Source organism: Quercus suber, unplaced genomic scaffold (assembly GCF_002906115.3).
Source record: "Quercus suber isolate HL8 unplaced genomic scaffold, Cork oak 2.0 scaffold_1089, whole genome shotgun sequence".
Lineage (NCBI taxonomy): Eukaryota > Viridiplantae > Streptophyta > Magnoliopsida > Fagales > Fagaceae > Quercus > Quercus suber.
The window spans coordinates 6,529-29,710 of NW_027070494.1; the positions used below are offsets into that span (position 1 = coordinate 6,529).

The 23,182-nt window shown below is 36.1% G+C and overlaps 1 protein-coding gene across 1 annotated transcript; it reads right to left on the minus strand.

Annotated features, from left to right (window-relative positions):
• Positions 1-6,358: 6,358 nt before the first annotated feature.
• LOC112020616 (GTP-binding protein OBGC, chloroplastic) lies at positions 6,359-13,367 on the minus strand. Its single transcript, XM_024053168.2, has 7 exons — positions 12,188-13,367; positions 10,154-10,427; positions 9,345-9,636; positions 9,036-9,195; positions 7,851-7,959; positions 7,057-7,209; positions 6,359-6,822 (listed from the first exon to the last, which is right to left on the minus strand). The coding sequence occupies exons 1-6, from the start codon at positions 13,312-13,314 to the stop codon at positions 7,114-7,116; spliced, it is 2,058 nt and encodes a 685-aa protein (XP_023908936.2). The 5' UTR covers positions 13,315-13,367; the 3' UTR covers positions 6,359-6,822; positions 7,057-7,113.
• Between the last annotated feature and the right edge of the window lie 9,815 nt (positions 13,368-23,182).

The window sequence follows — 23,182 nt, forward strand, 5'->3', positions numbered from 1 at the left end:
TGTCGTATGGGACCCAATTTTAAATAGGGGTGTTAATTCGGTTAGCGTGTCGGGGTCGAGGTAGGGGTATTTGACTAAATGACTCAACCCTAACCCAACCTATTTAATAATCGTGTCATGATCCTTCGACCCTAACCCGACCTGTTAATAAGGCGGGTTGACCTGACCCAACCCATTTGATACACTTAATAAATGAGTCGTGTTGGATTGACACGAATGTAACACAACTCATTTCAACCTGCATAATATTAAATATAACATCCATTTAGAATTTTTTATTTTATTTTATTTTATTTTTACATTCCAAAAGTAGTGCATACACTTCAAACCTGGGATTTTTTAGAAAATAACTACAAAACCCAAACAATATTATTAGTTAGGCAACGTTTCAAACATATTGCATTTCTAACAATTCGACTTCAGAGGAGTCGATTTTACTGTTCATATCGCCTATTTTTGAGCCACGTAGATAAAGAAATCGAGTCCTTTATACTCATTTTTTATACATAGAAATCGACTTCAGTGGTGTCGCTTTCAATACAAAGAAAACGACTCCAGTGGAGTCGTTTTCTTTGTATTGAAAGTGACTCCACTGAAGTCGATTTCTTAGTGTAGAAATTCAAACGTCATTGCCGTCGGTGTTGCTCGTACCACCTCACAACCAGAAGAAACCGAAAAATGAAATCCAAAATGGAGTCGTACCCGAGCGTGTCCCTCCACTGATCCAATCCGATCACCTAAGCTATCGCCAGGGTTTGTCAGAATCGGCGCCTGGATTCTTCGTGCTTCGCCGTCGTGTTGCTGGGTTCGTCGGGGTTGGTGAAATCGCGCCTGGTTCGTCGTGTTGCTCGTCGACCCTGGTTCGTTTGCTGTGTTTGCTCGTCGGTGTTGCTCGTCGGCCTCGTCGGCACCGGTTCTTTTGTCACATGGGGTTTTTTGCTCGTCGGCGCCTGGGTTCGTTTGCTGTGTTTGCTCGTCGGTGTTGCTCGTCGGCGCCTGGCTTGTTTGCTCGTCGATGCCTGGGTTCTTCTGTCGCATGGGTTTTTTAACACAACTGAAGTTAACTGTGTGGAGTTCGTGGTGTTGGTGGGTATTTGGGCAAATCGACTTCAGTGGAGTCGTTTCAATACAAAGAAAACACTCCACTGGAGTCGTTTTCTTTGTATTGAAAACACTCCACTGAAGTCGATTCTATGTATAAAAAATGAGTATAATGACTCGATTTTTTATCTACGTGGCGCGAAAATAGGCAATATGAACAGTAAAATCGACTCCTCTGAAGTCGAATTGTTAGAAATGCAATATGTTTAAAACGTTGCCTAACTAATAATATTGTTTGGGTTTGTAGTTATTTTCTAAAAAATCCCCCTTCAAACCTTCAACACACATTCAAAATAATATAGATTAACAAAAATATAAGATGGCCAACAAGCATAACGTCATGTAGTCTTATCATTCAAAGAAACTAAAACAAAGTGGCCATATCATACAATCATTAAACTATTCATGTGATATCAAAAGGAGTATATACAACGTTACACGTAGTTGCAATCTTTAAAAGCAATACCCATCAGATCTACTTTATAAACTATCTTAATAAACCCACTTGCGAGATATGCAGATGGTGTCCAACACTAATACAAACAAACACACACACACACACACACACACACACACACACACATCACAAGACAAAAGCTACAACTGTGGCCTTAATCAACAATCAATATGTCTCATATATTATAATGGCACATGGGTTCGAAGATTATAGAACAAAAACGTTATGCATAAAAAATTACTGTAGAATTTGAAATACCAAGAAAACGATTTTCTTTAATTCTAAAACTCACTAAACACATGAGAGAGAGAGAGAGAGAGAGAGAGAGAGAGAGAGAGAGAGAGAGAGAGAGAGAGAGAGAGAGCAATAACTGGTTTAAGATTTTGAGTTTGAGAATTGGGCGTGAGACTATAAGATAGAAGAGTAAGTACTGAGTAGTACGGTTGAAATTAAAAAAAAAAATAGATATTTATAAGAAAGTTTAGAGATTCAGGGTTTGTAGGGTTTAAAGATCTAGGTTATAAAGTTTCAAATTTCAATTATATCCCTTGTAAGTTTTTGTAATTAATCACTTTTCTTTTTAAATTTAAAATATATGTTGGATATAAAAGTATTGACAAATCTAAAATAAAATAAATATTTATTTGTTATACGAGTTAAAGGTTGTGTTAAGTGGGTCATTTCAAATTGACACAAATAAATTGACGTGTCAAATGTGTCTATTGCGGATAATGCGAGTTAACCCAATTATGACATGTTCTTATCCTGCTGCTTTCAGTCGACCCATTTTGACTAAACCTATTAAGGCTCAACTCTAACTCACAAATACCTGTTATATTCACGAGTTTGTCGAACATTGACACCCCTATTTTAAAGTTTTTTTTTTTTTTGCTGAATTCCATATTTGTAGGTCCTGTGAACAGTGCATAGGACCCACCATTTTTCAGCAAAACGCAAAAATGGTGGGTTCTTCCATTTTTAGCACCACTTTGTGGTGCGATTTAGCTAAAATCATAATTACATTGTACTTTATTTTTGTGGTCATATGTGTGGTGCAGTTTAGAGTTTAGCCAAAATCATAACTGCACCGCACCTCATTTTTGCAATCACATGTGTGGTACAGTATATAAGATGCGGTTTGAATAGCTTGAAGTCGGTATATTTTACAAATTTTGGGTTCTTCCTACCCAGCCCAAAACTAATTTTTCCCTTTGTTTTGGGCCAAATTTTAAACTATTGAACTAGTTTTTCTTTATTTTGGGCTGACTTTCCTAGTCAACATTTGCTAGGATTATCAAAAAAAATTTATTTTTTTTGAAAACTAAGGTTATTAAACTATTAATAATATATTTAATATTAAAAATAAATAAATAAATTAATATATAGAGAGGGTGCAAGGCATTATTACTTGCAGTGCGATTATGCTATTTTGCAGGCGGTTTTGGTGCAGTTTTTGTGGTTTGGTGAACACCCTTAAGTAGGACCCATGAATAATAGCAAAAATAAGCTGAAATTATAAATAAGTTGAAATTTTCATCTTGTCCCAAACGGACACTTCATTTGGTTATGAGATTTCTTAATCTTCAATATGATATTTGTGGTGGGCCTTTTAGCGACTGCGGGCTGGGCTATCTCTTGCCACGCTACAGCCTAAAGGTTCTGGATAGGAGAGTCACCGGCTTGGCTGCAACATACCCTAAACCAGCTTGTGCGTAAACTAAGGCCCCTTTGCTAAAACTTTGGTGACATACCCATGGCAGAGGAAACTGTTACAATAGGGTCATGGTGTGCAAATATAATATAACAACAATAAAAAGAAGTATGCTTACTGTCAGCCAGAAAGTAAAAAATATTGAATGAAATAAAAGGTAAAGCAATGCAACAATATAAATGCAATATAAATAAGGTAATAATAGGAGAGAAATAACACCAATGCTTAATCAATAAAATGAAAGAAGATATGGTTAGTCTACCGTGCTTGGTCATCTTACAGAGCTAAGACTAAGGAGGGAACCACTTCTTCAATATGGGTAATCTTTCAGGGAGATCTTGTCACAGAAATTACCCACTTTGAAAGAATGGGCCTAAATGGCTTATACTCAAAGTCTTTAATCCTTAATAGAGGATAGGCTTTTAGAAGGAGAGAAGGAATTAGCCTATTGGTGCATGCTTGCTATCATACTCTTGCCTACTTTGTGTTGTTTCTTTCTATCTCCCTTTTTTTTCCCGTTCTAAGTTTTCTACTCCATTTTCTCTCTTTTTCTTGTTCCCTTGTGGGGTTGTTATGTTCACTCTTGCTTTTTTCTCCTGTTCTTCCGTTCTTCTCCCTTTTTTTCTTATGCACGGCGGACGGCCCTTTTATACTACCTGCTGTGAAGAGTTTTTACTATTTTACCCGTTAATCGCTTTTGTCTGGGTGTGGGTGTCCTTCTAGACCACCTACTGGTCTGTCAGTTGCCCAACCACCACCACTTATCTGTGCTAGCCGTGCCACATCCCATTACCAGACAAAGAGCCTTATTTCTTTTGCTTGCCCACTGTGGCATTCCCATCCGGATAAGGGTGGGCATTCTTTTTCACTATCCTTCATGGCATGTACCTAGTGATTCCAACTCATCTTTCCCTTTTTTGGGTGGTATGTCATCCCAACAGGACATTTCCCCCAAAAGAATTTGAGCAGGAACCCCAGAATAGGCTTCCCCCTTCTCCCCACCGCCAGACCATACCCTTTCTTACTTCTGACCTATAGCCCACCATTCCTGTATTGGCTGGGTACAGGTTGGTGGTGTTTGAGCCTTGTGCGTGCTCCACTTCCATATACTTCCATGGCTTGTCTGCTGCTCATGTGTTTGCCATGACTTGAAGGCTTGTCTGTACATTTTGATGCTCGTTCTTAACCTCTTATGGCATGAATGTTTCCCTAAGCCTTCGTTCTTTATGTCTTACTTCCTTCTTGGTCTGGGCCTTACTTGATTGTGAGTTTTTCCTTCTTTAATCCATCATTTGCCCCTTTCGTAGGTCTGCTAGCACTTCTGTCGTGCCATTCTGTCATTCCTGCTGTGCTATTGTATGACTCGTGCTTGCTGAGCTTCTTTTAGGTCTGTTGTATACTTTCCTTTTGCTTAATTCTCGTGGCCTAGTATTATCATTGGGCTAGTATTCATACTATTTTGGGCTTCCTTGACCCATTCCATTGCTTCCAAGCTTCCTTGGCCCATCTCATCCTTTTGGGCATCCTCGGCCTATTTCCTTTCCTTGGGCATCTTGGCATGTTTCCTTTTCTTGGGCATCATCAGCCCATTCCAATTCTTTACTCCCACAGGTCTTTGCTAAGTCTTTTGGGTTTCCCTAGCCCAAATTACCATATCCTTTACTTTCAGGATTCATGAGCTTTTCATCAACCCCTTACTCACTTAATTCATTATTTCAAGCCTCTTTAGCCCATTTTTGCTTGCTTTCTATTTCATATAATGCCTATAGGTTTACTACTTCTTTTCTCTGGGCTCCTTTAGGCCCACTTGCTTTCTTTGAGGCCCATTTATTATTTTCTAGGCCTATGATCCATTATTTCTGCCATTCAGGCTTAATGGTTTTTTTCTCAATTTACTAACTCTTTTCCTCCCATATTGTTGGGCTTCTTCTTGCTATTGGGCCTCTTTGCCAAAGTGGGCATTAACAATATTCTTTGCTCAAGTGAAAAGAAAATCTTCTTTTATTATTAGCATGACTAATAAAATAACGTCTTAACAAGTAATTTTTTATAAAAAAAAAATTAAAACTTGACCGCCTCCAATTGAAAATTTTCAATGTCACCACTATATTATAGGTCACTCTTTTTTATATTTTGAATTTTATATTCACTTGTCCCATGATGCCAACATGTCTCTGTCATTTGTGATATCTTTCCTCCAGCTGCAAAAACTTTCACAAATGTATCTTCTTCTTTTTTTAAGATTAAAATATATCTTTTCATGCATAATAAAAATAATAACTCTCGTTTATGTTGGCTTTATACACTAGGCCCTTATAAGATTAGAGAATTAGAATATAATTTTTTTTAAAATATATTTTAAATGTAATGTTTATTTGTGATTCTTATAGTTATGGTATGTACCTTTATTTACCATCGATAATTATATAAGAATAAGAACTCCCCTAGAAAGCACGCCACAATAATAACGGGTTCAATATGAGTCAAAATCTTTTGTCCCACTTTTCCTGCTCCACTTTATACTTCACCAATAAATACTTGCCACGTAATACTATTAATTAATAACTGTATGATTAATAAGTCAATAATGATAATATTTAATTAATTAAGTAAACATGTGGTAAGTATTTATTGGTAGAGTATAGAGTGGAGCAGGAAAAGTGAAATAGAAGATTTGGACTCGTTCAATATATATCCAACTGAATTTATGGTTTTGCTTTCTAACAACTCCTCTTCAACTCCATGAACGTCTTTCAACAAAAACGAACTCCATAACCAGGAATGTCATACAAAACATCTAAATGTGTGCGCATGTTTTTTGCTCGAATTTGGACTTCAATGGTGCCTCTGATATAATGGGATCATAGATGATTGACATAGACTGATAGACCCCGAGAAGAGACCTACCTATCAAGAGTGCAGAACTACCGATTCAAAATCAGCCCAAGCTTATTTCCAAGTGGAAGCTTCGCGGTAATCTTTGAAGGGTTCATGCCCAAACCAAATGTCATGGCAGTTGTTGAAGCCCATAAGATTCATTGATTTATTAATACCATTGGAAGATTTAAACCATTTTTTTACACCCTAAATAAAAGAAAATAATTTGAACCACTCTATTGGATGTACGTAATTCACAGACATAATATCATTAATTCATTATTACACACGTTAAGCTTTCAGATTTTTTCGTTTATTTTACGAAATGATCTTTAGAGATTCAATACAAACCTTTAAAAGGACGCCAATTGGATTGCAGTTGTAAGTGCGTTCGAGCAACTTCATTATATAATGTTGCTTGGTTGTTCATCCAGTGTCTGCTTGTGCTTCGGCTACTGCGTTGCATAGAACTTACAAAATGATCATTAGCTTCAGGAATCTTGCTTAATGATTAAGCACTACAAAATGCAGTATCATGTCATGCTGAAATGCTAACTGGTGACTCATCTTCTAGCTACTCTAGTATGCTTTCATCCACCTCATCCTTTGTGTCGGTAAAATTGGTAGCATTCAGCATCATCTGCCCCTTGTCTAGCACAGCACATCAGTCTCACAACTGCCACAGATTGAAAATGCCAAACTGGTAATTTTGCTTTTTATTTCACAATTTGTAGCCAGCAAAGGAAGGATAAAGGCAAAGGTTCTTTGCCTCGGCCATGGTTAGCTAACATAGAGCCATAATTTTCATAATTCCTAAATTGTAACAAGTAATGGCCAGGAAATAAACATATTGTTGATTTAATTCTTGTCACTTATTGGATAACAATTACTCTTAAAACAAAGAAGTTACCTGGGCTATACCCTGCCATTACCAATATTCAATTAGCAGTAATGGAATACAGGTGAGTTACTTCCATTGAGGCCATTTGATTGAATCAACTGAATCTTTCTTCACATTTGATAGACCGGAAATGTTGGCGGAATGGTGCCACACCATCTCCATCTGGCAGCAAAGAACATATGGCCATTAAAGTTTTACCAATAATGCAAATTTGAAAAAAGAGCTTTAATTTGATCATGAAGTTTGGCCTTGGATAAAATAATATGAATAAGATTTACTCTAGCTAAGAAATTGTATTGATGTTCATATTGTTTGTTTTCACTTTAAAAATGAAAATACTGTCACCTATTATCATGACAAAGCTGTTTGTATAAATAACAGGCCACTTATACTCCCAAGAAATAATATTATTAAAAGTAGTTGACTGTGTCTTACTAGAAACACATGGCCCTAAGGTGTCTGCAGCAACAAATCATGACAGAAGCTTGCCATGTTGGCATTGTCATTTGTACAATTGTTTGTGTGGTTTGATGTGTAAGTACATCATTTTGTGCTGCAATAAGTCTAGTGACAACTTTTTTCACAACTGCTGATGTGGCCTATTGTGATTGGTGCATTATCAAAATGGTATAAATGGTGGACCCGTGTGTGGTTATTCTAATCACAAAAGGCCAACTTAGCAAGTTTTGAACAATATTGTGAAATTTTTTGTCTCTAGCATTGCTCTTTGTGCTAGGGTGAGGCATCACAATGACTAGGAACATTTGCTGTTAACAAAAATACAAAAGGCAGTACAAACAGACCTCTCCAATAATCACTGTGTCACCTTCCTTGACACCAAGTTTGATGAGAGACTTATTCACACCACAAGCCTCAAGAACATGTTGAAATCTTATCTCAGAGTCCATGTACCTGATCCAAATGTAAACATATTTTCACATGATGCATCTGAAACATGGCAGAGACAGCATCTGACCCTTTAATGGACGATATTGATACAGTAGGTCAAGCATACTGTGATATAGACATTTTTATGTGGGGAAAAAAAAAATGAAAGATGTCAAATCAAATTAAGAATTGCAATTAGAAGTGGTGATAAAGGCATTGAGTCTACTTGTGCAGATCAATGTTGACAAATATCTTTTTTCATTGATGTCAAATTTGTCCAAATCCTTGGAGCAGAGGATACAAAGCAATTAAAGAGGTTCAAACAAAGAAACAACATTTATATTTAATCTGCATGCACAGCATTCTGATGCATACTTTCTAACACAACACCACCCCCCCCCCCCCAAATAAAATTAAAAAAAAAAAAAGAGCACCCAAAAAAATCCCATCCGGAAAAAAGAAAATGGATGAGGTGATGTATATCTGTGAAAGATCCAGTCCCTGGTAGGTACTGAACAAAAAATATAATTAAAAAAAAAAAACCATTAATTTTATTTGGGAAAATTACAATTTAAACCCCATGTTGTTCGACCGTATGGTCCATATCAAAATTTAGTGGTTAAATGAATCAATTGAAAGTTTTTGCACTAAATTGTGATAAGGCCAAACCTCATGGAAGTGAATTATAATTTATCCATTTTATTTTCTAATCAAAATGGCCAACCACGCCTAATATTGCAGGTTAGAGCTCAGGCATTCCTGTTTGAATCTCAACTGGAGACAGAGAAATGATGTCCAAAACTGACCACTAAGGGTTTATGCCATTCCTTTGTCTGGCCTGAACGTCACTACCTTGCATGAAAACTAGAAGTCGATTTTAGTTTGAAGCTATGACTATAGGAAATATATGCAGCATACTGCATTTTCATTCTTCAGTATTATGTTACGACATTACGTGCTCTATAATTTAGAATTTAAACTCCTCAAAATGATGAAAATGTGATAAAATAAGGCAAGACAGACTCAATGGTCAGCCTAAGACAAGGGCTGGAAGAAATTTACAAAAAGGAATATAAGAAAAGTTGTAATAGTTAACCTACCGCCAGTTTGTCATCTGAACAAAACGCTGTAATCCAGATCCAACTACATGCCAAGTATTAGAACTGCTGTCGTGAAGGATCTCAAAGTCATTAATAGAGGCACTTCGCTTTTTATTTACCATCTCAGCTATATGGTTCAAATTTACCAAATCTTTTGGACCTGAAACATGTGCAATGAACTTTTGAAAACAACCTATGTATCACATAAGGAATACAACTTGTTACATGTAGATAGCATTTAAGTATTAAGACATGGTTGAGGAAATATGATAATAAATTTAATGAATGAAACAAAGATAAAAGTTTAACCTTCAAACTCCTCTTTTTCCCCTTTACTCTTCCGTAAAAGCTCATAAGCAGCACAGATCACTTCATGAGTGCCCTCTCTTTTCACTGCACTCATGCAAAAAGGTTCAATCCCACGATTTTCTAGCGTTTCCTTGAACAATGGCCACTTTTCATATGCTTCTGGAAGGTCCATTTTGTTGTAGGCAACCACATAAGGCTTTTCAGAAAGTTCAGGATTAAAGAGTTCCAGCTCTAGTCGAAGTGCATCAAACTCAAGTTCTGGTTGCAGTCCTGAGCCATCAACAACATGTACCTAAAAAGTAACAAAAGTTCTATTAGTCTACAAAAGATTTCATAACACCTACCCCCTCTCTCTCTCTCTTTCATTCATGTCCACCGGCATGGAACAAACTAACTACAAGTCTGAAACATAGATCAGGGTCTTTTATTTTCTATATTGGAAAAGGGGTTGATGGTGATGAGATGCCAATATGAGTGAAATACAGTGAAGGAAGTGAACGTTCTTACTTCATTAGTGGAATTAAGTACAAACAGCAATCTAATGATTTCAATGATGCTTTAAAGCTAGAGATGGAAGGGTAATCATAACAATAATAAATCCAGAGAAGGTAATTTAAGAACCTAGATCAGGAGCATACAAATGTCTATCTATTGGCCCACAACATGAGATGAGATGATGATGATAATTAATAAAAAGATTAAAGAACAACAAACCAGTTTTCATATTATGCATGTTCTGTAATAATGCTCTTAAATATTTGATTACTTTATAATTGAAAAAGTGGCGATTCATGATAGAAAGCCTGTACCAGAGCAGAACACCTTTCAGTATGTCGTAGAAATTCATGACCTAAACCAAAACCCCGGTGTGCTCCTTCAAGTAAACCAGGCAGATCCGCCACAACCATTGTAGAATCATAGTCAAATGAAACTACACCCAGATTAGGAAGTAAAGTTGTAAAGGGATAATTTGCAATTGTTGGCTGCGCTGCACTTATCACACTCAAAAGTGTGCTTTTTCCTGCATTTGGAGCACCCACTATTCCAACATCTGCAACCAGCTTTAGCTCCAACTCCAACCACCTGATCAAGAACCCATTATTCCTACTGAGTATATTGTGAGGGGTGGGGGCAGAGGGAGAGAGTGACCATCACATAGAGATATTGACTACCCCTAGCTTGGGGCTTATGTGTAAAGGTAAGTCAAGAACTGCAAGAACTCCTTCAAGCTCTACAAAATACAAAGATTGATGCAACTAAGTCTCATTTAAACTATCTGGGATCAAGTAACAACTACCAATTATTCAAACTCAAAATTCACAAGTAAATTAAGGTAAAGAACACAGAGGACCCACTTTTATGCTAACATGCAATTCACCCTTATGCTTTCATGTATAATTCTCAAAAATGTGCCTTCACAAACTTGTTGAGCTCATTTTTGCATCACACCATCGAGAACCCAAAGTGTTCCTGGAAGTCTAAAAATACTTCAGGTTAAATTCAAGACTCCACTATTGATGTAGCCAGGGAAGATTAATATGTTATATTTCACAAATTCATCAATTCAAGATTTATTTTATTGGGTCAATGTGTGAAGTCCAATTTAAACAATAATTGTACGGTCATAACTTCTGGTTATATGTATCTAGGGTTAAAATAGTTTTCAATTTGGATTTTTATTTTATAAGTATTCTAGGGTTCAGACAATTTTTAATTTGGGTTCTAATTTCTGCAAATCCTGTGAGTTAAAGGATATTTTGATCATTTTATTGAGTCTATAATTATTTAAGAGATTCTAAGTAGCCTAGATTTATTCCTCTGAGTCCAAGTTGGTCTTTTATTATCTTACTGGGTTTTTAGTTTAATAGTCTAGTTAGAAGTCCTAATACTACTAGTACTCAAAAGAAGATGAAGATGATTAATTTTTTTTTTGATAAGTAAGATGAAGATGATTAATAGAACAATTGAAAGTTTGTTTATTGGGGCAAATTTACTTCTTCTTTTTTTTTCTCTCATTCTCTATCCCCTTTCTCTTCATTTTTGGCATTTTGTCATTATTCACATCACTGCTCACACACACACACACACACACACACACACACACACAAACAAAGTCCAAGGTCAATTATTGTAAAGTTTGTCAAGCAGTGTTCTCAAGATTTAACGCTAGGGCTGCCCTGAGACTCTAAATAGACATTAGGTGCATTTTTTCGAAGGACAGTTTATTTCCAAACCATTTTGGCGAAAACTTTCTTCAACCTATTAGGTGGCATTTCAAAGGAATACCCACATGTACTTTTAGTCACATAACCTATTCAACGAGTCATATAACTTATTTTAATAATTTAATAAGTCATGTGATTTAATGCACATGGATAGTTTTATGAATCGGCGCCTAGTAGGTTGGAGGAATTTCATCCAAAACAATTTGAAGGAAAACTCTGTCAAATATATATATATATATATATATATATATATATTAAATATGCCACAAACTAAGAGCTAAATCAGCTGATAGTAACTAGTAAGTAAGAAAGTTCCACCCTCGTTAGCGTTGTTTGTTCCTAAAATAGAGCTACAGCATATATCATCAAAGTATATCAAATAATTCACAATTACTTTCACCATCAAACCAAAACCTAAATTCCAACTATCCAATCCCTATCCCCCACTTAAAAGATCAGTCACCATTACATCACCAAAGTTGTGATCAGCCATACGTTCAGTTTAAAATGTGTCAATATGCACCAATGTGAACTGAGGATTACAATCCTAACTCATGATTGCAGTTATAATAAGCATTTAAAACAATACAGCATCTTAATCCAACAAAGAGCACTCACATTTCCGGGCCGGCTTCGCCATTCTCAGCAATCCTCGGCACCTTGTTAGTCCCGGACCTAAACGAGGCATTCCCTCGGCCGGCTCTCCCGCCGGGCAACAACAATGCCCGTTGCCCTGGATGCAACAGTTCCAAAAGCAATACCTCCTCTTTACCAGCCTCCCTAATCACCGTTCCGGGCGGCACTTTCACCACCACATCCTCGCCTTTCGCACCGTCCTGCGATCTCCCCTGCCCGTGGCTCCCCTTCAACGCTCGGAAATGCAAGCTGTTTCGAAACGGCAACAGCGAGTTCATCGAACCGTCGACTTCCACGTACACATTTCCGCCTCTGCCTCCGTTGCCGCCAGATGGACCTCCCAACGGCACGTACTTCTCGCGACGGAACGCGACGACGCCGTTTCCGCCGTCGCCTGCCTTGACGTAGATTTTCGCGCGGTCGAAACACCGCATCACCGCCGGTACTCCTTTCTCCTTCACTTCTCCTTCTTCGTATTCGCCCTCGGTGTCATAAATATTCACGGATTTGCCGTCGTCTTCGTCGTCGACTACATAGAGTTTCGCCGAAACTCCATCCTCCTTGACTATTCCTTTATAAACACCATCGCGATCTTTAACATTTGCGCCTTTGCCACTCTTAAACCCTACTACCTCACTATCTTCTTCCACTTCCGATTCGTATTCTTCTTCATCATAATCCGAATCGGAATCATCCTCAAACAATTCAAGTTCACCATAATTAAGATTCAAATTACCATTCAAACCTTCTTCTTCGACTTCGTCTTCGCCTTCATCTTCGCTAATGAAATCCGGAATTTCAGTCTGGATTTTCGGCAAGGCGGAGTCGGCGAGCTTGACTACGGAGGAGAGATTAAGAGAAGGGACTGAGAAATCTTCCTTGGGAGGGAGGCGAGTGTAGGTGGTGGCTTCGCCGCCGGGGGAGAGAACAATCGGCTCCGGCGGGGACTTGTAGCGATTGGATTGGGTCTTGAACTTGTTAGGGTTTCGTAGCGGTTGCTTTCCCTTGGAATTGGAATTGGAATTGGAGGGGTTGTGAGTTTTTGGGCGAGCGAGAGCGTAGGGAGAGAATAAGCTCGTTGAAGAAATGGAAGCAGCAACAGCAGCCATTTTTAGTTTTGGCTCAAATGAAATGAAAGAAGCGGCAAAGAAAAGTGTTGGGAGTTTTTTAAGTGCGCTATGATTTTGTGTGAGTGTGAGAGAGATGGATAAGGCGCCACCTGTCGGTGTCAAGCGCGGGCGTTGACGACTATGCGGCGTCGTTTGTTTCTAATTTTTTTTTTTTTTAATGATTCATGTCTAAAATTCAAACATATGAAAGCCAAAAAAGAAAAGAAATAAGAAATTTAAACCAAAAATAGAAACATCTCTATATAATATATAATATAATTGTGTGGACAAGAAAACCGAGCACGTTTATTTGATTATGGGTTATGCCTGAGGACGAGCAGACACCCAAGGATGGTTAAAGGGTTTGTATAAACCTAAGTCAATAGGCTAAGGAGAAAAGAGGAAAGTGACAAGGTAATTGAGGTTGCCAAGGAGTCAAACCACCTCAGTAGAGCTTTAGGGAGTAAACCATTTGGGAAGATAAGCTTCAGGGAAGAAGCAGAGCTGAGCCAACAACAAAAAGAGAAATATCTAAGAAGGAGACTATAACCACCACATTAAATACACTGTACCAAATGAACTGGTTGCATTTATGGAGAAATGACATTTGAACAGTGTCATCCCAGCTCACAACTCCTCAGAAAGCTTCTAGAAGGTCTTGATGGGACAAGCATCCAAGGGATTTCTTAAAAATCAACAGGTGGAGGGTTAGGATGTAGAGGTGAGGGACTATATAAGAAAATGGCCACCATAAAAATGGGGCATGTAATCAGAGATAATGGGATATACTTGTATTCCACAGAAAACTTGATTAATATAAGAACATCCCATCCTTAGATTTGACTGAAGAATGATGTTTCCATCACTTTGCACGTTTGATCACGTTAGTTTGGATCCTATTCATAGAGGCCTACATTCAATTTGTTAAGTAACTTCTTGGTAAGACCCACTCTCTATCAAATTCATTGTTTTGGGTTTATTGAGCTGCCAAGTGCCATCCACTGTTCTTGGAGGATTGAGGTACTAAATAAAGTTCTTACGATAATAATTGATGGATATCAATTGTCCAAGCACCAAAATACTCACACCGCTTTCTTAAATCGTTCGAGTGTTTGAATGATGGAGTAGCAACAAAGTTGCAATTAATGAAACTCTAGTTCTCTAGCATAAGATCCTTGCCCTATTACCAAACATCTCAGATCATAGGTAGAAGCTCTGTGATTCTTGACTCCCATTAATCTCACATCTTCCATCACATTTTAGTTATAAGAAATGTAGGAAATCAAGGGAAGATAGCCAGACATAACCCTTATTTAAGCTTTAGATCATACTCATGAATAACTAATAAAACCTTAAAATTGTTGCGTTTCATACTTTCCTAGGGCAGAGAAACTTAGGCCAGCACCACACTGGTACTCTTTGTTAATGTGACTTTCCTTTATAGATCTTCTAACACTCAAGAATGGACGAGTGGCTAACTAATTTTCCTTGCATCAAAATTGTAAGGGAGTCACCCCACTACTTACTCTAATACAAAAAAATAGAGTGGTGCATTGTGAATAAAACGCTTAAAGATAATTACTCCCTGGAAGGGAGACATCAATTTAAAATAATCCCTACTCCATTGTAATTATAATCACAATACAATGAGGAAAAAGAAGGAGACGATGACTTTGAAAGAAATATCACTATTTAAACTAGCATACACACAAGTAAGCACCTTTTCAAGTAAGTTGCTTCTTATAATCAAAAGCTTGGGCTTAAAATAAAGGTATGAATATGGTTGGTGAGGTAGATGAGGTTTGATTAATGCATAGCTTTAGGACACTGCTTTATAACAGGCCATTCGTATGTCTGATACCCATCTTGAATAAGAATCGAAATTGACTTGTATGTCTAATACCCATCTTGAATAAGAATCGAAACTTTTGGTTGACGGATTTTTGGAATAATGGCAACGTTGAGTTGTGAGCTTTTTTGGATATTACAATATAATTCACAATCAATTTTGGATAATCTGGTTAGCCAAACTAGCATACAATGTCCTTTTGGGGGGAAATTACCTCGCAAGAAGAATTTGCTAAATTTGAACAACCTCGTTAGTTGGTCAAGATGCTTTTCATGGTTTGAGATAATTATGCTGAAAATACAGCAGATTAGTTAAGTGCTATTTTTTTTTTAATGTTTGTGGCATTCACATGCTCATGGGTTTTGTTAATGTTTCAAGCCCATTTGACAAAATTCATCTCTTGGACCCATGGATAAGCTTAAAAATAGGCTTACTCTTTGCCATCCATACCACACTCCTTTAAATTTCCCTATTAAAAATTATATGGGCTTAGGTCATGTGGGAAAAAAATTGCAGGAAACTAATAGACCTCTAGATAAAAAAAAAGGGGGATTTACAGATACAAAGTTGCACTGCTCATAAAGGTCAAGTTATGCTTAATTCTAGACATATGTAGACCTTAAATGGTCAAGGTCACAATGACCTTTTTTTTTCTTTCTTTTTTTTCATCATCTAGCCATCTATTTATTTATAGGGTCTATTTAATGTATGCCCTTAGGGCATACACATTAATCATCCATTTTTAAAAATATTTTATAGGGAATTGAAAAAATTGTCAAAAAAATTGGTAACTTTTTCATTTTTCCATAAAAAAGTTTTTTAAAATGGTTTATTACTATATGCTCTAAGGGCACACGTTAGTAAAACCCATTTATAATTGTCCCCGAGTGTCTTGAAAAGGCTATTCCATCAACAAATATTGTTTCTTTTGAAGTTGCGGAATTGTTTTTTACTATTATTTTCCTGCTATCTTTCGATTTGAATATAATCAGAGGTATAATCATGTCCTTTACATTCTACATGCCACCATATACAAAAACTATTTCACCCCTACATTCCTATTCATTCAAAAAAATCAAGTCATTTGTAGGGCTTTAAACAAGTCGAACATAATTGGGTATTAAATAAGATTATAATATTAAATTTATACGAATGACATTTTTTATCCTTTCAAATTTTTTTTTTCTAATCCAAACAAAAAGGTATATTTAATTTATTTAATTTAAAATTTCTACCACCTCTACCAAATATATATGGGGAAAAAATATTTTATAATACTCAACTTTTCATTTTGTTGACAATTTTTTTTTTTTTAATTTTTTATCTTTTCACTATTTCATCCTTTCACCAAAGAGGAGTGTCCAATTGTTAGCTATGTTGCGACACAATGAACGAAGGGAACTGCTTGATATGGCATCAAGCCATCAAGGTTTGAGAAAGATGGAATTGACCTAAGGTAATTCGATATGCAAATACTTCAACCCATTCTTTAGCTACTTGGGTCCCTTTTTGATATTGTCCTAGTGTCATTCCCATCTCCATTATTCCTGCCCGCGTTTTACGGTAAGGGGAAAAAAAATTGGCCTTGCGTTTTCTTGAATTTCTTACTAACATATTTACATCATTCTTTCATTTGGGTGAAATAGGAATAATAGAAAATAAGAGAGAGAAAAGTAGAAAGAATACTAGTTTTATTAACGTTTGGTTGGAAAAAATGGGAGAAAAAAAAAATTGGTAAGGCAAATATTTTCTCCAGACCCACCAAAATTTTACCTCCCCAAATTAAGGAGAAGATAGGGGGAGATGAATAGTCATAATTAATAACTGAACTATTCCATCCTCTTTGCTAGTTGCTTATTCTTTCTTTCTTTTTCTTTTTCTTTTTTCTTTTTTTTTTTTAAATTTCACAGGAGTGGACCTATGGGTTGCTTTTTGACTTTTTTTTTTTTAACTAGCTTTCTTAGGTGTGATACATGTTTTATTCTTCTTATTTTCTTTTCTTTATTTTCCTATTTTTTGGGTTTAACTAGATGCGAATTTTTTCAAAACTTTTTTTTTGGGCATGATTTTTATTTTTTAATAAATTTTGGTGATTGCCTTTTCTTTTTATAACACTTTTTCAATTTTTTATTTTAAGAACATTCTCACCAAACATGTCAAAAAATATAGTATCTAGCATCTCAAAACATTACTTTATTTATTTTAACACTCCATTTTATAATATATCCAACATCAAAGGTTTTATAATTTTTACCACTTCATTAAAATATTATTTCTTTATTTTTTAAATTATTTTTTATTATCAGTGCATCTCTTCCTCTCTCTTTCTCTGTGTATCTCTCTTCTTCCATAACAAAAACAACCAACTCACCACTCACAACCACCGCTAGCTACCACCATCATCAGAAAACCCAAGCTACCACTACCATCTGAAAACCTAAGCCACTACAAAACCAAAATCCATTGCAAAACCAAAACCATCGAAGCCCAAACCAATGCAAGATCAAAACCCACTGCCACTGCCACCACTGCCTACAACCTCAACCCTCAACCACCAAAATCACAAATAAATCACAAACCCAAAATCAAATCACAAACCCAAAATCAAAAAATCACAACTAAATTTGGTAACTCAAACCCACAATCGCCGAACCACCAAGAACAAACAAATCACAAACTCAGACCCATGAAGAATAAAAACAAAAAACCAAAAAAAAAACATAACCCACAAAGCACCACTGTGAGGGAGAGGGACGAGCAAGAGAGAACCGATTGGTCGACGAGGTGGCAAAGCTTGTGAATTGATTGGTCAACGACAGGCGGTGAGGCCAAGTGGAGGCATCAGGATATGGCGTCTCTGCCAAGTTCAGATTAGGAGTGCTTTGGCCAGACCAGAGCTTTAAGAAGATTGAGAGAGAGAGAAAGGGGAGCATGGGTTGAGGGGATTAGGTGTGGGAGATGGGAAGAGAGCTTGGCGTTGAGGGAGAAGCAACAGAAATGGAAAAGAGAGAACACTCTAGTAGTCTAGTGTGAGAAGAAAGAGTCAAAATCTTCTCTCCCACTTTTCTTACTCTACTCTATACTCCACCAATAAATACTTGCCACGTGTTTACCTAATTAATTAATTAGGTGAACACGTGGTAAGTATTTAATGGTGGAGTATAGAGTAGAGCAGAAAAAGTGAGACAGAAGATTTAGACTTGAGAAGAAAGAGAGAAAAAGGGAGAATAGTGAGCTAAGTGAGATGACTCAGTGGGATGGAGCGTGTGACAAAAACGAGGGAAAGAGCAAGCGTGTTTGAATAAACAAATGATATTTTTGTTTAACACCTTGCAACAGTGTGCTGTTAGAGATAACAGCTCAAAATAGCTAGGTGTCAAAAATTATAGAATATAGCATGTTTGATGTAGTGTGTTTTTTGTATGTTGGTTGTTATTAATGGCATTTTTAGCATTATAGCATTCTTGATGTGAATGCTTTAGTTAGGCATCATTTTTTCACCCTTAGCTAAACACAAATGAGAAAAACTAAAATCTCTTCTATCATTCCACTTTTCTATCTCTTTCCCATTTTCTATCTTCTTACTTTTTCACTCCAACTAAACTGACCCTAGGAAAAAAACAGTTAGAGATAGATAAGAAGGGTTCCTATTTCTAAAACCTTAGATTTGTTACCTTGTTACAAAGTCGAGAAGAATGTATTGATTATTTGGAAAGTACAAAACACTTGTAACAAAGAATAGGAATTTGACCCAAATGAGTCTAATATTCCAAGTTTCCAACAATATCGAAAACCACTATATGCTGGAAAATTTTCATAAACTACTCTTTATTTTTGGGCAACATAATCGAAACCTTTCAAAAATGAAATCATACCTATTGAGTATGAAAGTTGACAATATTGAAACACAGTGGTGATGGATAATGTCATCTGTCTACATCTGTCTAATTTTCCTCACACGTCAAATAATTTTCTTTCACAAGAGAGACAAAAACCTCGTATGCCCATGAATGAAATCATTGCACACTCCACACACTCAATGGAAAACAGAACAAATTGTGGAACTGATGGCCAAATCAGAGCTCTATATAAACTCTAGGCCACAACCCTCCCAGTGTATGAGAGAGGACCCCTAAAACACTTATTATATATTGATTTGATATTATGAGTCTGTGAGTTATTTCTAAAGCATAGAGAAGTTCTGGGCATTTTGGCTGATATCACACTAGTGCAACTTCGATTGAGTGTTCTCTATTTGATGCGTATTGCAAGTTTTCCATGGCTATGATTGTAAGCTAAAATGTTAAATAGCCTCAATTTTTAAACCATTTGTCAAACAACCTCTTTTTCAAACTATGTAGTAAAATACCATTATTTTGGAACTTGACATTTCTAATGTTGAGTTCTAAGCAGAATTCGACATTAGCAATGTCTAGTGTGCACGCCAAAAATGAGGCTATTGGGCTGAGATCTCACTTGGGCTCACAATTTATTTGTATGTGGGGTTAGGATTTCCTACTTCGGGTAGTTCTCAGCACAAAAACTCAATGAGACCACTTTTCTCTCTATTCTCTCCCCCTTTTTTTCATCCTCCCCCTTTCTTCTTCCAACTCTCGTATTTATAGCCCAAAACTAGTGGAAGGATCATGATTGCTTTCATGGATAGTGCAATGTGAGGTCCAATATTATTAACTGTAAGTGGGTGGTTAGGTGGTAGTGGAAAGTGGTGAGAGTGGCTTTAGAACTTGGTTCCCACTCCCGTAAATATGCTCGGCACGGACGTTTACCGAGACACTGCCGGGCATGTAGAGGGTGGTAAGGCCGAACCAGCGCGACCTTTCTCGGGGACAACTTGCTGAGTAGAGACCACGCCGGCAAGGCAAGGTGTGAGTAAGCATCAGATGGTTGCTCCTTGGGCTTCAAAATGACACTCATCCTTGGGTTCATAGCTTTTGTGGGCTTGGGCTGAGATCTTGGGTAGGGCGATGGTTGGGCCTTTGGGCTATGTTGTTGACTCCAGCTCACGACCCAGAAGGGGGCATGGACATCTCGGGACCGTACATCTAGTCTTATGCGCATTTTGCCACCCAACTTTTTTATTTTTTAATTGCGTAGAAATGTCAAGTTCCACTTAAAAATATGCATAGAACTTATCATCGTTTAAAAGAGTGGTGTTTTACTAAATAGTTTGAAAATAGGGTCATTTGACTACATAGTTTAAAAATTAAGGCTATTTAGCCATTTTTCCCTGATTGTACAAGTGGCTAGCATTTATTTATCCAACAACGTAGATAGTTTTTTTGGAAGTTTGGATTTACAATTCCATTATTTTGGACCCCACCCTAACAAAAAAAAAATGTACATTTCAGTGAATAATGCTAGAGACATCACTTTTGACACAATTTTATGTCACAACTTACCACATAACAAATTGTGATTGGTAAGAATGTGTCAATGGTGTCCCATCATTATTTTTTTTTTCAAACCCATCATTATTTTTATTTAAAATGTTTCATTTTAATTCATATATATTTCAAAATGATCCTTATAGTTAGTGCTAGTCATGTGATGGATTAAAAATATTAACATGACATATAGAATTCATACCACGCTATTAAACTAATCTCCATTTCAATAAATTAATTTAATTTAATTTATTATGTCAGTATTTTCAATTCATTAAATGAGAATATATACTCTCTCTTTTTTTATTTTTATGGGAAGAATATAGATTTTTTTGAAATATTATAAGATGCAATTTTAAAATAAAGTTCAAAGAATTATATATCTAAGAATATTCATAACAATAGTGCTAAAAAATTTAGTTTTTAACACCTAAAAAATATTTTATTTTTTTTATTACTTCACTTTACAATACACTTAATATCAAATGTTTTCTTTTTTTAACGTTTCATTTAAAATTATATAAACAACTTGTTAAAATAATAAAAGAGGTAAGAGAATTTGAGTATTTTAATCGAAAGAAGAGAGAGAACGTTAATAAAATATTGTATTTTATTTTGATTTATAAAAAAATTTAGCTTTAACTTCTCTAATTACGCATATTTTTTGTGATGGTAAAATTTATGTTTTACTAATATACAACCACAAATGCTCTAACTTTTTTATATATTTTTTTAACACTATAGACATTTTTTCCATTAAAATTTTTTTATAGGGAATTAAAAAAAAAAACAAAAAAACAAAAATTTGGGAAGGATCGAGTTTATAAATGGGAAACCACAATAAGTGGTGCCAGCACAAAAACAAAACATAGGAAACAAACCGACAGGCCGTACAAGTGAAATCTTCGGTGGGATTTTTCTTTCCTCGGTATTATTTTTGTCTCTAGAGATCTTCTGTTACAATAAGGTGCCCATGTGCAAATGTGCAACACTGCTGTACTAGGCTTTGCATCTCTTTCATACTCTGTAAATGTTTCTTCAGGTATAACACTCAAAACCTTAACAATCTGCACTTAAGTTGAACTCCTTTTATGCCTTTCTTTGTTGCCCGACATGGTGAATTTAATAGTTGATAGCTTCATTCCTGTTTTTTTTTTTAGAAGATGCTTTCACTGTTTAGCTCAGCAAGTGTAAATGTAAAAGCAAATGAGCTGACTTAATATTCTTTCTTTGTTATAGAAAGCATATGCATAACTATCTGTTCTCTGTTGCACTACTATTTTTCTCTCTTGTTATCATCTTTATGGGAGTGGATTGTTTAGAAATTATAAAGAAAAAAAAATAGTAACATAAACTATTTTGCAATTTCTTTGCCACAATATGATGCGGCAAATAGTGAGTTGCGAAGAAAAAATGGTGGGTCTATGTATAAGTGATAGATAAATCATTAACAGTTTACAATGTCAGAGTGGTGGCAAGAAGTTATGGAATAATTTGTGATCTTAAAACCACTCAATTATAAATTACCATTGTTTGAAATGATTTTTGACGAAAACATATTTTTGTAGGGTAATCTAAAATCTTAGTGGACCTTTAACCCGTATCATTTTGGATCTTAGTTGGACAAAGAGGGACCCCTAGGGAATCTTGTGGTTAAAAGCAGCTGGGTAGCACGTCTTATATTTGGTCCCTAATGATATCGTTTTTGAACAGTCATAATTTAATTCTGTCATATGAGATGAGTTCACTTACTAAGATACACATATAGAGAAGTACTATTGATTTTATGGCAAAGGCATTAAAGTCGGCAGAAATATCACAGTTAGTTGTTGGAGAGTGGGTTCCTCAAAAAAAAAAAAAAAAGTTGTTGGAGAGTGGAGACATTGAATGAGGAATGGAAAGACTGAAAATTTAGCATAATTGGTGGACCATTGGGTACATGTGAAACTTACCAATCAAAATGGGGGAATAAAAATTTTCTATCCCAATGTGGGTCCTTCACTCTATACTCCATCAATCGCAGCCTACCACATGTCCCATTTTTTCCCTTACAAATAACCAAAGTATAAAACAGGGTAAAAAAAATGATACACATGACATATTGTAGTTGGTGAAGTATAAAATGAAAGTCCCGGTGGGACAAATGATTTTTTTTTTTGTTTTTTTTTTGGGGGGGGGGTGTGTGGGAGGAGGGGGAGAGTAAAAGTTTAGCAATGATGATGGTTGATACAATGATGTTCACTTCATATCATGGTGATTACCCACAATTGGGATTCTCATAATTAAGCATGAGACATGGTGGCTGCAGCACAATATTTAGAAACCAAGTCATTAATTTCTATGCTCCTCCCCTTTTTCTTTTTAAACAATGATTTGCTGCAAACCTTTTGAGAATAATTTTGTCTTATCACAATGACCCCCTTCTTAGTTTTTCTAAAAATGTACATTTCTTGTAAGCTTTTCTGCACAAGTGGTATCTGATAATTAAGTAGCCCATCAAGTTCATAATTGTCACACGTTGTGTCATTCCAACACCATCATCAATAGTATATTTGCATACATGTTTCCTGAGCTTGTCCCAGAATGCTGGGGTTAAGACGTTTGTCACAATCAC

Excerpts from the sequence above, each read along its gene's own strand:
- LOC112020616 (XM_024053168.2), bottom strand. The coding sequence starts at position 13,314 with ATGGCTGCTGTTGCTGCTTCCATTTCTTCAACGAGCTTATTCTCTCCC. Across the intron at positions 9,637-10,153 it reads CTGAAAGGTGTTCTGCTCTG|GTACATGTTGTTGATGGCTC; the intron begins GTACAGGCTTTC and ends GTTACTTTTTAG. Across the intron at positions 7,960-9,035 it reads GTTCAGATGACAAACTGGCG|GTACATGGACTCTGAGATAA; the intron begins GTAGGTTAACTA and ends CATTTGGATCAG.